Here is a 14,986-nt window from a genome sequence, read left to right on the forward strand (position 1 = left end):
GTAGTATGTCAGTGTGGAACCTATCTTTTACATATGACTTTAAATTTCGACTTATTTGGGGTTAATCCTAGCCCATTTGTGTTTTGCCCACTGACCTATATTGAATGCAACGAAGACAAATTAATTTTTAGAATTTCATACTATTTTATCTGTTTGCATACTTATCCTCTTTGAGTATCAGGCATAAAAATGGATGTATTATTTCCACTGAAAAAAGAATTTCCCCCAGTGTTGCAGGGGAATTCAACTGAATTTTAAATTTAAATTAAAGCTCGGATCAGGCCACTGGAACTAGGGACCTCATCAATAAGAATATTCCAAGAACTGCTTCTGATATGGGAACAGAACTTACACGGCTTTTGATACTTGGCAGACATTAAGCAGTCGATGGATCGCTTGGGGAAAACGCGTGTCCAGCTGGCAGAGAAACCCCCGAACAGCCAGACGAGTCCGTGAGTCATGTGTGGGCGGCAGAAATATTAATGCGCCTTAATGGCGATAAGGCCAGACAACAACCGATTCCATCGATATGCAATCAATCATAAGACTTGAAGCTCCCATTAAACATAGAAACATTGGCTGAATAGATAAGAATTCGAGCTATAAAAGACACCCGACGCGGTCATTAACCATTCACAGTCTACCCACCAACAGAGTCAGCAATCGAAATGGCTTCCCAACTCTTCCTTGTGGCCCTCCTGGGCATCGCCCTAGTGAGCGCTACACCAGTGCCCCAGCAGGCTGGCAGTGCTAATTTCTCCTCGGCAATGGCCCGTTACTTGGAGGCCTTCAGGAGCATTATGCCCTGCGGCTATGCCCCCGACATCCCCGTGCTTGCTCCTATTATTAATACCTTCACCGGCTACAACATCTCCACCGACGACTACAGCCTAGTTGGAAATACCAGCAACATCCGTATCGAGGGCCTGAACAACTTCAAGATTCTGAGTGCCAGCGACTACGGCACCACCGGCGAGGCAGCATACGACGTGATCTTCCCCAAGATCCAGATTCTGGGATCTTCCGAGGTCGAGGGTTGGATCAACTTTGGCGGCTTCCATCTGCCCATCCGCCAGCGCGCTGTGATCAATGAGGCCTTTGTGGATCTGCGCTTTGTGGGCAGCTACTCTTTTGCCAATAGCCTGACCAACTCCTCGGGTCTGCGCATCGTCGACTTCAAGCTGGCCATCTATCTGGCCGACGTTCAGTTGGACAACTGGAACACGCTGTGGAACATCTCCACCAACAACTTCTGGAACCGCTATAGCAAGCTCTTCCTTTCTCTTGGTCTGGAGGAGATCCAGCCACAGATCACCGACTACTTGTACCAGAACCTGCTCGTGCCAAAGATCAATGAGATGCTCGCCAACGTCAGCATGGAGGAATTGGTCAACTACTACCAGTCGCAGGCCCAGCTCTGGGAGAATGCCAACTGCCAGGCTTAGGTGCATTCAATTACTTAAATATAAATGATAGCAAAGCAACAATTCAACAGCATTTCGCATTTTAATGAGCATAGATGCAGTACAACTGAAATTCGATATCAGTCATTTTGCGATAATTACGATAATGGAACTACTGCTGGACATGTTGGGGCTGGCCTAACAATGTGTCAGTGGAAGGGCCAGTACAGGGCAGGGTGCAGTGGCCATAAATCTCAATTAATATTCAACATATTTGGTGAATCAAAACAGGAACCGGACTGGAATCGGTCGTCTACTTCATCATTTGCGGCTCCTTCTCCAACTGAATTCGTCATTCGCTGTTGCTCTTGTAATCCGCTTAAGTAACTCGAACAGCAGCGGAAACCGGAAATGAAAACCATACAGTACGAAGCGCGAGTGGGGGGCAAGGCAGGACAAGGTAAGGAACACGTAGAAGACTGAAGGCGAACCCGGAACGAGTTTTGGTTTGGTTTGGGTGGAGCTGGGGTCTGGGGTCTGGGTCTGGGTCAGGCAAGCAACTTCCGCTGCCGTTGCTCGCTTTTTCCACAGCGCACAAAAAGAAAGGCTTTCCTTACACACAGACACACAGAGGGAGGAAGAGAGAGAGAGAGAGGGTTACCAGGAAGGAAGGAGTCGGGAAGGAATCATGGCTCTTAAGCTGCACCGGAAATGAAGAATTGCTGCTCCACTCGCAGCGACAGATTCGGTGGTCGTCACAGGTTGACTGACACATACCCCAAGACAGACACAACCGCACTGAGTGGCCATGGCCCCGTCGAAAATGTTGTAACATTCTGCTCCACTGCTGGCCTGACTTTTCTGCTCCTGGCCTGTTTTTAAGTGCGCTCGTAATATTGGGTTGAGTGTGGAAATTTAGGATGGGGAAGGCCAAACAGTAAATGGCTTTTTCACATTGCGGTTTTCCGCTCATTGCTCGGGTTCGTTGGCCATCAGCCAGCGCCAGCGCCACTGCCCAACATCTGTCGCTACATCCGTTCCGCAGCCTCTAAACCGCAGCGCCGCGGCGCTACCAAGTCCATTGTGCCATTATCAATTATTCAGTTTGTGCAAAATGTATAAATTAAAATCCCAAGCAGCTCTGATGATCCCACAATCAGGCTTAACTCTTGCTGGCTGGCTGGCTCGCATTTACCTACCGATTTTAGGTCAGCACTATGCTTCAGCAGACTATTTATCGGGGATTGGACCCCATTAATGTAATACCATTCCGGCTAATTGTTGCAGAATAAATAAAACCTTTAACAAATTTATGATAACAGCTTCCATTTGTGTATTTTAATTACCCGCATCATATATGTACATACATGTACATACTCCGTATTATTTCACTGAGTTCCCATTGAATTTCTATCATTTTATTGCATAATTATTATTCAGGTGTTTACATTATTAAACTGTTCATGCCAAACACAAAGACAAATATATTTCCCATTTTTATTCTGCTGTTCAATCATCAATTCAATGCTTCAATCATCGGCTGGACATCAAAAATAGTTCATAATTCATTAATTAATTATTCTCTAAATGGTGCAACAATAATGATAATTAAAACCAAATATAAAAAAATGTTTGTTTACATTTTTAAATACTTTTTTTTTGTCCTTCGAGTTTATTATTTAATAGATTGGTTTTTTTGTAATGCTTTTTTGTCGTTTGTTTGCGTGGAGTACATAGAACATTAATTATTTGTGATGGACACGTTGGATGATATGGAGGCAGAGCAGGGAATGGTTTGCGATTCGGTATCGATATAACAAAAACTCAAATAAATGGCGTATGGTTTTTTAAGGCTCTTCTCTCACCTCACAGGGATTATTCATATATTATAGGTATATTTGTTTAAAGCTTTTCGGACATTGTCTTTCACAGACATTCACCCAAAACACACTCACACTCATCCACACACACACACACATACACAACTCCAGTGTGCCACTGCCATTGTTCTAGTAATTATGCTTTCTTTTAGCGGTACTTTATAACATTTAAACAAACAACATTCAATCTTTCCGTTTTAGGTTTTCGATTTTTCTGGGTTCGATTAGTCATACGAGTAGGTAGGTAAGGTAGTTATTCGAATCGCTTTGCGCGTGGGCTAGGGTGGTTAGATTATCAATCAATGTTCGATTTCGATTTCACATATTCTACATATACATATACATATATATGTACATATATATATATATATTTATATCGGTGTATAGTACTATGTTACTATGTTAGTTCTGGTAGGTACTTGTAATACATACATTTCATATCATATCATATCTCATATCTTATAGCATTTCAACTATCGTGGGTTCCTTCTCTGTGCGTGGGCTAGGCGAACAGCACATAATGCTCGGTAATTAATTATATATATAAATAACTATCTGTAGCTGTATCTTATACCCTATATCTGTATAATTAATTATTACACATTAAACATTTATCAAATTGAATGCATTTTGGTACTAGATAAAAAATGTACTTTAAAAAATAAAATTAATTCAATTTCCTCATCTGTTTTTTGTGTTTTGTTGTTTTTGTTTTGTTTTTGTTTCGTGCAGGCTACAAAAGGGTTCCATTCGTTTTCGTAGGGGTTCTCCACCGACTTATATGTGTATGTATGAAATATATAAAAAGGTATTATAAAAACTTTACAAATAATGTTTGAAAATTGGATTTATATTTTGTTCGAGACTAATTTCTTAAGCTGATCTGAAGGATACTCTATTCGTGGGCACATGCTGTGGCTATGGCTTAAATGCTTTACTATACACTCCCCCGTTCTGTTCTTCTGATGTATATTTACTATATATATTCACATATAAATATTTTAATATTCCACATATTCTACATATACATTTAAATTGCTCTATATATTTTGTTCAATTACTTGTTGTCATATTGTTTCCATTTTAACCAGTTTGTAATGCACAATTCATGTAAATTACCTCCCTCGTTTTTGTTTTTGTTTTTCTTGTTTGTTTCAGTTTCAATCATTTTGTCACATTCTAAAAAACATTCTAACAAACCCGCACGTTCGGTGTGAACACGCTTTATAAAAATGCACTTTAAAATATGTTCATATGGATATCTACACATACACATCATATAGTTTCTGCTGTTTCTTTCGGTCACGGCTGGTGGGTGTGGGGGGCACTAAAAACAAATTCGCGCTAATGTTCGCATTAAAAAGCCTTATATTAGGTTATTTTTTATATTTTTTTTTGTATCAATTTTTACTTGTCCTAAGCGTATCTAGAATTTTTAAGTAATTTTAATTTTTATCATATAGTTCATTCGTAGCAGGCGCCGCCCATAAATGAAAGGAACCAAATTTATACACTTTTTACTTTTCATTGAAAAGGCTGTCATAAAAATATATATAGTGGAACCAATTCCAATTTGTGTTTGTGTTTCTGAAGTAATGTGCGTTTTTCGTTTCCTTAATTTCGATTACGGACATAGCCAATTAGGAGAGCAGAACTCATATCATTCCCTGCATTGGGTAGAACACATTCCAACAAACCCATACGATCTGTGTGAACGTACAGAACTTGCATAAACGTTGCATCGCATGTGAGTTATATTGAATTACATTTCAGCTATTAAGTTCCAAGTTCGATTTGCAAAAATTACCAAAATCATACAGAATTTTTTGCTATTTTTTAACAAATTAGTTTCCTTGCATTTTATTCCTTTCTAATTACATAAATTATTCTTTACACATAAGCATAGTGCTTGGGCGTTTCATTCTGCTGCTGCTGCTGTTGCTGCTGTATTCAACTCAAAAGGGAAAACATAATCCGAATTGGCTGCATTTAAAGCTTTTAAAATATTGCTGTGCTCCGATAGGACCACCACAACGACAGGTCAAACAACTTGCCGCTGTGCTAGCCCCATAAATCTCAGCTTAATGTCATACATGGGTGGAGTTTGTTGTGTGCGCGCATATTTCGATTGTTAAGTGTAGGCATAAATGACAGATTTTTGTGGTTCGAAGTTAAATAAATATAAGTTTTGTGCATTCTTTCAACTGTTGCAGGCTTTTGTGTGGGTTGTGTGTGTGTAAATTACATGGTGTATCTGTTTTGTGTGTGAGTGTTGTTTTGTGTGGTCATGTGTGTGTCTGTGTGTGTGTGTATAGTTTGTGTATTTGTTAAACAATTTCACATTTTAAAATTCGTACACTTTCAGCTTAACTCTATAGATACTAGAACGTATGGCCCTACACATATCAAATAGCTTACACCAAAACTATTTACCGTGGCTATTGGCTACTGTATAAAACTTTACATTAGGCGGCTGCGCGAATTTCTCATATATGATACAAAATGCCGAAAACTGACGTATTCAATATGTTGGACAATCAAAGTTACATATTTTGTATGCGCGTATGCGTATATAACATATCTAAAGACCGATCAAGTACTGCCAGTGCTGCCACTAGGCTCGACTACAATGTGACCGAAAATCTAGGGGGACGGGACACCAGCCGGCAGCGATCTAGGCCTCCGTTTCGGCGCCCTTCAGACGCAAGCGGGCAAAGTCCTCGAATATGATGTCATCATCCTGCGCCTCCTCATCGTCCAGCTGGATCAGATTGGTGGTGGTGGGCACATCCTGTTGTCCCTGCTCGCCAACCGATCCCGAGGCGCCGTCCTCATTCGCATCGCCCAAGGTGAGCAGCGGCGCCGCCAAGCTGGCCCGCGGCGATCTCTCGCCCAGCAGCAGTGGTGGCTCCTCCTCCTCGGGCTTGGGGTGCATTAGCGTGAACGGCAGCTCGGCAACCAAGTCGCCATTCAGCAGCGGCGAGCTGATTAGCAGCTTAACCTTGACCTTGTAGTGGACCATAATGCCGAGACTCTCGCGCTGGGCGGGATTGGTGATGAGCGTGCTCGACGCCAAATTTGTGTCCTCGTGCTTCAGCTGTCCGTCGAGGGCCAGGCCCCATTTGTCCTTGTTGTTGGCCAGCATTGGGCACAGCTCAAAGACCTTGGACAGGGTGAAGCCCGGCGCCACCTGGCATCCATCCTCCGACTCGATCTCGGCCACAACGGACTTGTACTGGGCCGTCGAGAACAGGCAAATATCGGCAAATTGACGCACACACACCTTGATCTTCTTGACCGTTCGATTGGAATTGTTGGCCACATGCACATTGATCGATATCTTCTCGCCATGATGGTACAGCTCCTTGTCCAGACTAGCCTCCAGATGGATCTTATTCGGCTTCATCATGAACTCCTTGCTCACCTCAATTGATGGCTGCTCCCCGGCCTTGGATGGCGCGTACATCACCTTCCGTATGGTTAGGCGTACCGAGTTCCGTTTGTGTGGCTTGTCCTCGACGTGTTCACCTAATGTAGGGATACACATAATTAGTATAAGCCTCTGGGCTATATTCACTTGACTGCAATAATATCATGTGACGTGACGTATGCATATTTGGCTTGGGGGTGTGTCATATATGCCTAATGCTTGTGTGTGTGTGTGTTTCTGACTATGCTTAGAGTTATTTGCGTCATAGATGGACGGATGGTAGGCGTTGGCATTGTAACCAGATGAATCAGTTATACAAAGATCCCTCCCCCCCCCTAAACAAATTCCGGGAATCTACATACAAGGGCATAGCGACAAGAGATGGTTTAGAGCCAGATACAGCCAGAGACAGCTCAATGCCAAGATATTTCGGTTTGGTTTTTGTTGTTGTTTCCCCCAATTGAACGGAATGAAATGCTTTCCAAATTGAAGATCGTAAATCGTGCCGCGTCAAGAGGGGCAGAGTTAATTGTTTATGCCAAAAACATGGAGGCAAAAGCACATTAAATAAACAAATCAACAAACGCCAAGTAAATAAGAAAAATGGAATGGCTGTCTAGCTTTTGAAATGCCGAAACTTGAAATACCCTAGCGGTTAGATAGATCCGATTTTTGGTAGGTTCTTGCTGCTGTCAGCAATAAGCAGAGGGTACGTCCAAAGTTTCAACTTAGCAACAGCCTGGCACAGCAATAAATTTTGTTTGTTAATGCCGATCAGCACTATTTATTTGTATAAATTATAGAGTAGGAAATGCTCCTACTTCAGTGCTAATCAAAATACCCTCTGCTGGGCATAGAAGCTGCCAGATGATATCCCAGCTATCCAGAGTGGGTGTGATGGGAATAATTCATTCGAAAATCTCACATTTAGTGCATTGCAACAGTAGCCTAGCCCAGCCTAACCTATCTGCCTATCTATTTCTATATGTACATACGTTTATACATACATATGCCAAGGCCCACCCAAATGCCAATTGGGATCGCCACCGTCCCGCTCTTTCATTAATCTCTTTATGGCCGCACACAAATTGGCAGCGCCGTCGCAACCAGATAAGAATGAGCGCCCGCAGGCAGCCCAAAATTAACGGACAAAAGGCAGCAAGCAGATAGCAATGTAATCCAAGTGCAAGCGAGATGGCCAGCCAGGATGGGGCTTGTGTGGTGGAGGAGAGTGTGCGGAAGGTGTGCGATTGCCAGTGCGCGTGCGAAACGCAAATATGCGCGCGTAACTTCCATAAATCGCAGCTAATTTTTTCGCTGAACAAGCGGCAATCGTATATTGCTGTTAACTTATTATTATTACAAATAAGGAAAGGGGAGAACCGCTCTACGTTTTAAGCTTTTGCAAGCAAAAAAAACCCATTGCCCCCCCCCGTCCTTCACACGCTTCCAAGAATCAATTGAGTATTTAATTTTTTTTGTTTTTTGGGGGAGGAGCATTGTGGAAAACGTCAGCAAAGTCAACGGGAGCGGCGGTGGAAGTGGCAATGGCAGCAGCGTTAGCGGTAGCGGCGCCTAATTAAAGCCAACAACAATATCTCTCGCTCTCTACTGGTGATACAAGCACAGTCGACTGAGTAGAGTCCGATTCCAATTAGAAGCGTCGAATTCCAATTAGGTGGGACGCTGCGTCATCAAACCTCCAATGACATTTTTGCGCGCAGTCCCCGCTGCCGCTCCATGTAGACGTAGCTGGATTAATTAACCCCGCGTGTCCGCGTGACACATGCGCCACATACATACATACATACATGGGCTACGCTACTGTGGAATGTGGAAATGTACATATTTATGCATGTATTGACAATGCCTGCGTAGCGCTGCCTGCTGCCTGCCGCTGTTGCAGTCGCTGCTCATCAATGATTTTGACTTTGCCTGACCGGAGCAGCAACAAACACACCCACACACACACACACGCCAATGTATGTAGACACATTTAGTACATTAATAATGGACGCAACGACGCAAGCCCTCGCAAGCCTGCCGCCAGCCATATGCCAAAGACTCACCCACAAATGCTTTCAGCTCGTAATCCACACCACAAGACTTGCCCACATCTCCGGGGGCCGGCTGCAAGGACACCGAGGCGGGGCAGTAGGGTGGAACTTCAAAGTAGAACGGATGTGCATTGGGGCCCAGCTTTTTAATCAGCCGCTCCTGAAGACGGGTCATCGGGCGTTCCAGTTGCATGGGCGGGTAGATTTGCTCATGCGCTAAATACAGGTCCTTGCGGAATGTCAGCCCTAGGACGTCCAGGTCCTCGCGACCATAGCGAAAGGCGGCCAGCACCTGGCCAAACACCTTGCGATCCTTGACATACTCGGGATCGATGAAGACCACTCCGTCTATGGGATCTACGTGCGTCACATGGTCCACAAAGTCCCGTTTGCCCAGATACACGGTGATTTTGCCATTGGACGAACTCTTCTTGAAAACACGAGTCGCCTGCCGCCGTGAGCTGGCATCGCCGCCAGCCTCGTCGAGGCCACCGCCCCCGCCGCCATCGCCTGCAGTGCCGGCCGCTGTGACATTTGTGCTGGATCCGTTGCCGTTACCATTACCGTTGCCTGTCGTTGATATGGCCGTTGTGGAGCCACCGCTGGCTGCTCCGTTTGTGCTGGGGCTCAGTGTGTTCATTGTAGTCGTCGACGTTGTTCTGCCTGCTGCTGCTGCTGCTCAGTTCCTTGCCCTGTGCTGCTGCTGCGACTCCCTTGTTGCTACGTACGTCCCGTGGCTGTCTGTGGTTCCGGTCTGGTCTGGCCTGGTCTGTCTGTATCTGCCCCCAAATGTTAAGTCGCACACACGCTCTTTGTTTTTAGCACTCCTCGCACTTGGAACAATAAATATGTGCGTTGGTGCTGGTGCTGCAATTTAATTTTTTATGTGTATACTTTATCGCTTATCGATAAGCATTGTACAACATTTCTAGGGATGGGCGATACATCCGCATCTGGTACTGGTGACGATTAGTACATTCGCAATATGTAATTTTGCGCTGATAAGCGCTCGACACGCATTTTTTATTTCAGGAACCTTGCTAATTGCAACTTATATATAATGGCTAGAGACGATGACTTGTCCTAGAAGCTTCTCGCTAAATAAACAACAGATGATATATATCATCGCAAGGTAAACGGCTATCGATTCTAATTTATGGCGTTGCCATATCATTCGTGTCTTTGTATGGCGATTCAATTTTAATATAAAATCAGTTCACTCAATTTCCAGACCTTTATGATAATTTTTATACTTTCGGGCGCAATATTTTTTGACAATAATCGCAAAATCTGATTCAAATTAAAGCCAAGTAACCGCCGGCTATCGCACAAAAATACCGATAAATTGATATACATCGATATATTGCTATATAGACCATCCCTATTACCACGTGCGCTTTATTTCACTCAAACCACGCGTTGTGCACATTTTCGGCGACAAATTTGCTCGCAATCAATACATTTTTATTAGCCCGACTGACTGAAAATATTTTAACTAGCAAAATGGCACAAAAGAAACGCGCTGCAGCACCGGCAACGAAGTCCGAGAATGGTGTAAAGAAGCCAGCCGGCAACAAGCGCGGGCCAAAGGCAAAGGCTGCACAGGTCGACGAGGAGGTTTTGGCCACCCAAACGCAGACAAGGCAGTCCAAAAAGAAGCTAGAGCAACAAGTGGAGCAAAGCGAGGATGAGTCCGACTCCGAGGAGGAGCAGAGTGTCATCAAATTCGAGGATGGCAGCGATTCCGAGGTAAGTTGCAAAGACGGCCGCACGCCGCTTCTGAAAGAGCCGTAAGAAAAACCGCGTGTTTTGTGTTTTTTTTTTTCTTTGTAGGAAGAAAAGGTTGGAGATTTGATTGATGATGAAGCTGTCGAAGACGACGATGAGGATTCAGGGGATGATGATGATGAGGATGAGGATGAAGATGAAGATGCTGAGGACGAACCTGGTCAGGTGTCAAATTCAGGAAAACAACTTGCCGATTCCGATGACGATGCACCTGCTGAGGCGCCCATAGCCAAGAAGGGCAAGGCAGCTGCTCCAACAGCAGCTGCGGCGGCTTCACCCAAAAAGGGCGGCATTCCAAGCATCACGGTGGGCAAGATTCCAGCTGATATTCCCAAGGATCAGATTATTCATGTCTCCAACATACCCAATGGTACGTTATTTAAAAACTTTAATTCTAAGTTTAAACATTTTTGTAAATAATTTTTATTTAAAATTGCTTTTAACATTTGTTTCCAGAATACAAACATCTTGATTTGGTTGCTCTGTTCACCAAATTCGGGCCCCTCGCTGCTGTGAATCGCATCAAGGGAAAGACAGAGGGCAACACTGTCTTCATTGCCTTCGAGACATCCGCCGCGGCTGAGGCTGCTCTGGAAGCCAAGGAGAAGGCCTTGACATTCTATGGCAATGTTTTGGTAGTGGGACGGCCATTCAATAAGGATGATCTGAACAATCGCACTGTCGCCGTGGCACTCATTGGCCCCAAGACCACCAAAGAGCAGTTGTCGGCATTCTTCGGAAAGGTCGGTGATGTTGAGGCGGTCAACCTATCCAACAATCGCAGCAACCCAACGGCTTTCGTGCGTTTCAAGTCTGTGGATTCGATGCCCAAGGCTCTCAAGCTGCACGGCAGCGAGTTGAACTCTCGCTTCATTACCGTGCGCGAGCCCTCCTACAAGCTCAACTCGAAAAAGTCGCCCGAACGCACTCTGATCGTTGAGAATGGTGGCAAGCATGAGTCATTCAAATCCGATACTATTGAGAAGATCTTCAAGAAGTTCGGCGATATCGTGGACATTGATGTTGTGTGCACCAATCATGTCCTGGCCTTTGTCTCGTTCAAGGAGCCCGAGCAGGCCGCCAAGGCATTGCAGCAGCTCAATGGCAAGACTGTCAGCGATTTGGAGCTCAAATTGGAGCAATACACATTCAATACCTCGCCACGCACCGTACTGGTGACAAATCTTGCCGCAGGTGGGTTTTCATATCTATTTTGGCAGCACCTTTGGCTTATTAATATTTTGTCTTTTCGTGTGCAGATGTGACTGAGAGCGACCTGCAGGAATTGTTCAGCGAAAGCGGTAAGATCGATAACGTCACCCTGCTGTCACACAAGGCCCTGGTCAAATTCGCCACCAACGATGGCTTCTGCAAGTCCTTCCTGAGCAATGAGCGCATCTTGAAAAACCAGCCAGTATTCCTGGAGCCCAACTCGATGCTCAAGCATAAGCTGCTCAAAAAGAAGTCGACTCTAAATCGCAATGGCAATCGCAAGCCCGGTGCTCCCGGTGGCGACGGCCCACCCAAATTCAACAAGTTCGGCAAGAAGCCCTTCAACAAACGCCCAGCCCAGGACAACGGTGCAAAGCCAGCATGGAAGAAGGTCAAGAGGGAGGCCTAAACTTATTTTAGACTGCCTTAGTCTTAAGTTAAACCCCCCCTCCTCCCTTTAAGCCAATGCGAAATAGAGCATTGAATTTAGTCATTAAGTCTAGCGCCGTCATCTTGTTGTCGTCGCTTTTGCCCCCCCACACCCCATAAAAGATTTTGTATATTACCCGATGTAAGAGCTGCTCTGCCCGCCATTCACAGCACCGAGCCTAAAGCTAAATAATAAAAAAAAGAAGTGTCGAGTAAATGCAAAACAAACGTCTTTTGTCGTCTGCCCATAAAGGCTCTGGGCCAATTTCGAAAAAAATTGTTAAAAGTTGGTGCGAGAACGAATTGCAAATTACCAGCACGTACACAACGTACTCTGCGTATGGGTCTACGGGGGTACACTACACTCCTCTTTGCCCCTCCCCCCCTAAGACAAATGATTCATTACACTTTGCACACGATGTCGCCGGTCGAGTGATTCATGCAAGCCAACCAGCCAACCAGCCAACCAGCCAGCCAGCGCACTATACACGCAAACATTTTGATGGCCCTGCAGTGGCGCTCCCCATGGCCGGGGCCGTCCACCACTCGTAAGCCTCGTCTTTGTTCATGTCTTCTTGGCCACAATGCAAATGAGCAGAGGCGGTGGGCAGCGGCAGGGGGTCCAGGCCCAGGGGTCAGTTGCATTACTGAAGTGAGGGCTTGGCTAGGTCGGTCACTGGCCATAATGATGCCTCTTTGGAGGATTGCGTTGGGTGTGTTCTGTGACTCAAGGACTCTTGACTGATTGGAGAGCGCCTTGATGGGCAAATCGTTAGTAAAAGAAGGGGCAAAAAGTTGGTAAATAATTGTTGTATTTTTTTTGTATATTTAACATTTATTAGTAATAAATTTTCTGTATTTTCTGTAATATTTGTTTAATTTCAGTTTTGGTTTGTTCTGCTTTTGTCACTACTACACACAAATATGTTTGTTCTCGTTGACTGATATATTGTACGGTATAGATAGATGGTATGTATATCGGTATATATAGCATATGTATGTATGTATGTATTTCTTGTATATTTTTATTTCCTTTTCTTTTTTGTATATGTGTAATTTGATAAATTATATGTATTAGTTTTTTGTTCTCATTTAGTTTGTTTAGCTGTTTTTAGTATCTCTCTGCTGCCTTTCTCTTTAAATATATATTTTTAGTTTTATTTAATTATATTTTGTTTAGAGTTTTTCCATGCATGTATAATATATTTGTGTAAATATATATGTGTATAAAAAAAGGAAATGTTCCCTGGTCCGAGAGCCAAGGCCTAAATGCAACGGAAATTAAATTCCAGCCAGCCAGATGAGCAGCGGGGGCCCCTGATCCGTACCGTCCGTTCCGAACCCCACGGGCAGTATTGGTTATGAATCACTTAATCAGTCTCTCTTCGAACTAGACGATAATTGTTGTTGGTCTGAGTGGTTTTTGGGGGCTGGGTACTACTACGTCTACGTCTGGCTAATTCAAGCACAACTAATTGCAGCCGTGAAGGTCTTTGACTTGGGGGCTGGATAGGATATCAGGGTTGCAAAAGGGGTAAAGTCTCGTATGTCTCAATGCTGCTTTCGACTCTTAACTGTTTCCATTCATAGATATAATGTAATAATTATCATAATTTAGCTTATGCTTTAGTTAGCAAATTACTAGTAATAAGGCAAATGAAAGTGAAGGGCACTGGGGGCGGGGCTGGGCAAACCAAATAGCGCAAAATCAACCAACTCTCTCTCTCTCTCTATCTATCTCTATCACTCTAAACAGCTACGAATACGAGTTAGATCGATAGATACGCACACATAGGGTTTATCTAAGTAATACTTATGTATGTATGTATGTATGTTTGGGTAGCATTTTTGTATATTTGATTTATATATTGTATGTTTAGAGGCAAAAACTTTCAACTCTAGCAACTTAATATCTAAAAACTGATCCATATCCCTTGGGAGTTACTCGGTAATGGGGGAGGAGGTCTTTACTTTCACAAAAGCAGGCAAAATTGGTTTTCTCAATACAATAAATTCGAGTCGTTGACGATTTGGTATCTCTCATTCCACATATACACATACATATATCATATATGTATGTATTTTTGTAGTTCTATAACCAAAAGAAAAAAGTATAAACTAAAACAATTAATATATAAAATAAAACAAATCAAAAGATGTAATTTTTCCTTTTTAAGTATTTTTTTTTGTTCGTTTTTGTTTAATTTTTAATTGGTAATATCGTTTTAAACATATAGTATATGTATAGAGAGAGTGTCTGTGTGTGTGCATGTGCTTTTAAAGTGGGGGACTGGTGCTATAGCGTTACATTAAATGTTCGTTCTGATAATTGTTGCTGATTGTTTCACTTTAACAAATTAAAAAATAATAATACAATTTAACCACTTCCCTGGTAGCAATGAACAAAAAACGGCTTTTAAAATGTCTTAAAACAGAAAACTTTTGGAGATTTTTTTTTTTTTTTTTTTGTTTGCTGTAATATAATAATACACTGGGTTAAGATTTGTTTGTTGCACATCTCTTTTTTTTAGCAACCTGAAAGAACATTCCAATTTATGCTCTTAATAGTTTCGTGTATGGTTTTTTTTTTTTGGGAGTGGTTTAAGTAAACTTGGAGGAACGTATACAAAATAATTTTAAATCAATTAATTTTATGTGCTTGGAGGACAATTAAAAAACACATCAATTCTTGGATTCATTAGTAATATTATAAGTTCGTTTTCTTATCGTTTTTAAATGGTTAGCAGTCTAACATTTCAGCTGCGCAAATTTTGTTTGCTTTTCTTT

The 14,986-nt window shown here is 43.2% G+C and overlaps 3 protein-coding genes across 4 annotated transcripts; 2 read left to right on the forward strand and 1 right to left on the reverse strand.

Moving 5' to 3' along the window:
• The first annotated feature begins 668 nt into the window (after positions 1–668).
• Positions 669–1,445, forward strand: LOC111077213. The gene has a single exon (XM_022371397.2). It carries the CDS (start codon positions 669–671, stop codon positions 1,443–1,445), a length of 777 nt encoding a protein of 258 aa, XP_022227089.2.
• Positions 1,446–4,872: 3,427 nt separating this feature from the next.
• Positions 4,873–12,425, forward strand: LOC111077194 (DNA-binding protein modulo). 2 transcript variants are annotated; one of them, XM_022371371.2, is made up of 5 exons: positions 4,873–5,030; positions 10,270–10,519; positions 10,604–10,928; positions 11,015–11,752; positions 11,818–12,425. In XM_022371371.2, exons 2-5 carry the CDS (start codon positions 10,274–10,276, stop codon positions 12,177–12,179), a joined length of 1,671 nt encoding a protein of 556 aa, XP_022227063.1. In that variant the 5' UTR covers positions 4,873–5,030; positions 10,270–10,273; the 3' UTR covers positions 12,180–12,425. The 2 variants fall into 2 exon arrangements, with proteins under 2 accessions (XP_022227063.1, XP_022227062.1); XM_022371370.2 differs by lacking the exon at positions 4,873–5,030 and having other exon boundaries at positions 10,167–10,519.
• On the reverse strand, positions 5,479–9,684 carry LOC111077195 (beta-arrestin-1). Its single transcript, XM_022371372.2, has 2 exons — positions 8,783–9,684; positions 5,479–6,811 (listed from the first exon to the last, which is right to left on the reverse strand). The coding sequence occupies exons 1-2, from the start codon at positions 9,408–9,410 to the stop codon at positions 5,958–5,960; spliced, it is 1,482 nt and encodes a 493-aa protein (XP_022227064.2). The 5' UTR covers positions 9,411–9,684; the 3' UTR covers positions 5,479–5,957.
• Positions 12,426–14,986: the final 2,561 nt, after the last annotated feature.

This window comes from Drosophila obscura, unplaced genomic scaffold, assembly GCF_018151105.1.
Source record: "Drosophila obscura isolate BZ-5 IFL unplaced genomic scaffold, ASM1815110v1 contig_150, whole genome shotgun sequence".
Lineage (NCBI taxonomy): Eukaryota > Metazoa > Arthropoda > Insecta > Diptera > Drosophilidae > Drosophila > Drosophila obscura.

Bases quoted from the DNA above. Each gene is read 5' to 3' on its own strand.
- LOC111077194 (XM_022371371.2), top strand. From the start codon at position 10,274: ATGGCACAAAAGAAACGCGCTGCAGCACCGGCAACGAAGTCCGAGAAT. The intron at 10,929-11,014 runs GTACGTTATTTA...ATTTGTTTCCAG, and splicing joins TGTCTCCAACATACCCAATG to AATACAAACATCTTGATTTG. The intron at 11,753-11,817 runs GTGGGTTTTCAT...TTTCGTGTGCAG, and splicing joins GGTGACAAATCTTGCCGCAG to ATGTGACTGAGAGCGACCTG.
- LOC111077195 (XM_022371372.2), bottom strand. From the start codon at position 9,410: ATGAACACACTGAGCCCCAGCACAAACGGAGCAGCCAGCGGTGGCTCC. The intron at 6,812-8,782 runs GTGAGTCTTTGG...TCCCTACATTAG, and splicing joins CGAGCTGAAAGCATTTGTGG to GTGAACACGTCGAGGACAAG.
- LOC111077213 (XM_022371397.2), top strand. From the start codon at position 669: ATGGCTTCCCAACTCTTCCTTGTGGCCCTCCTGGGCATCGCCCTAGTG.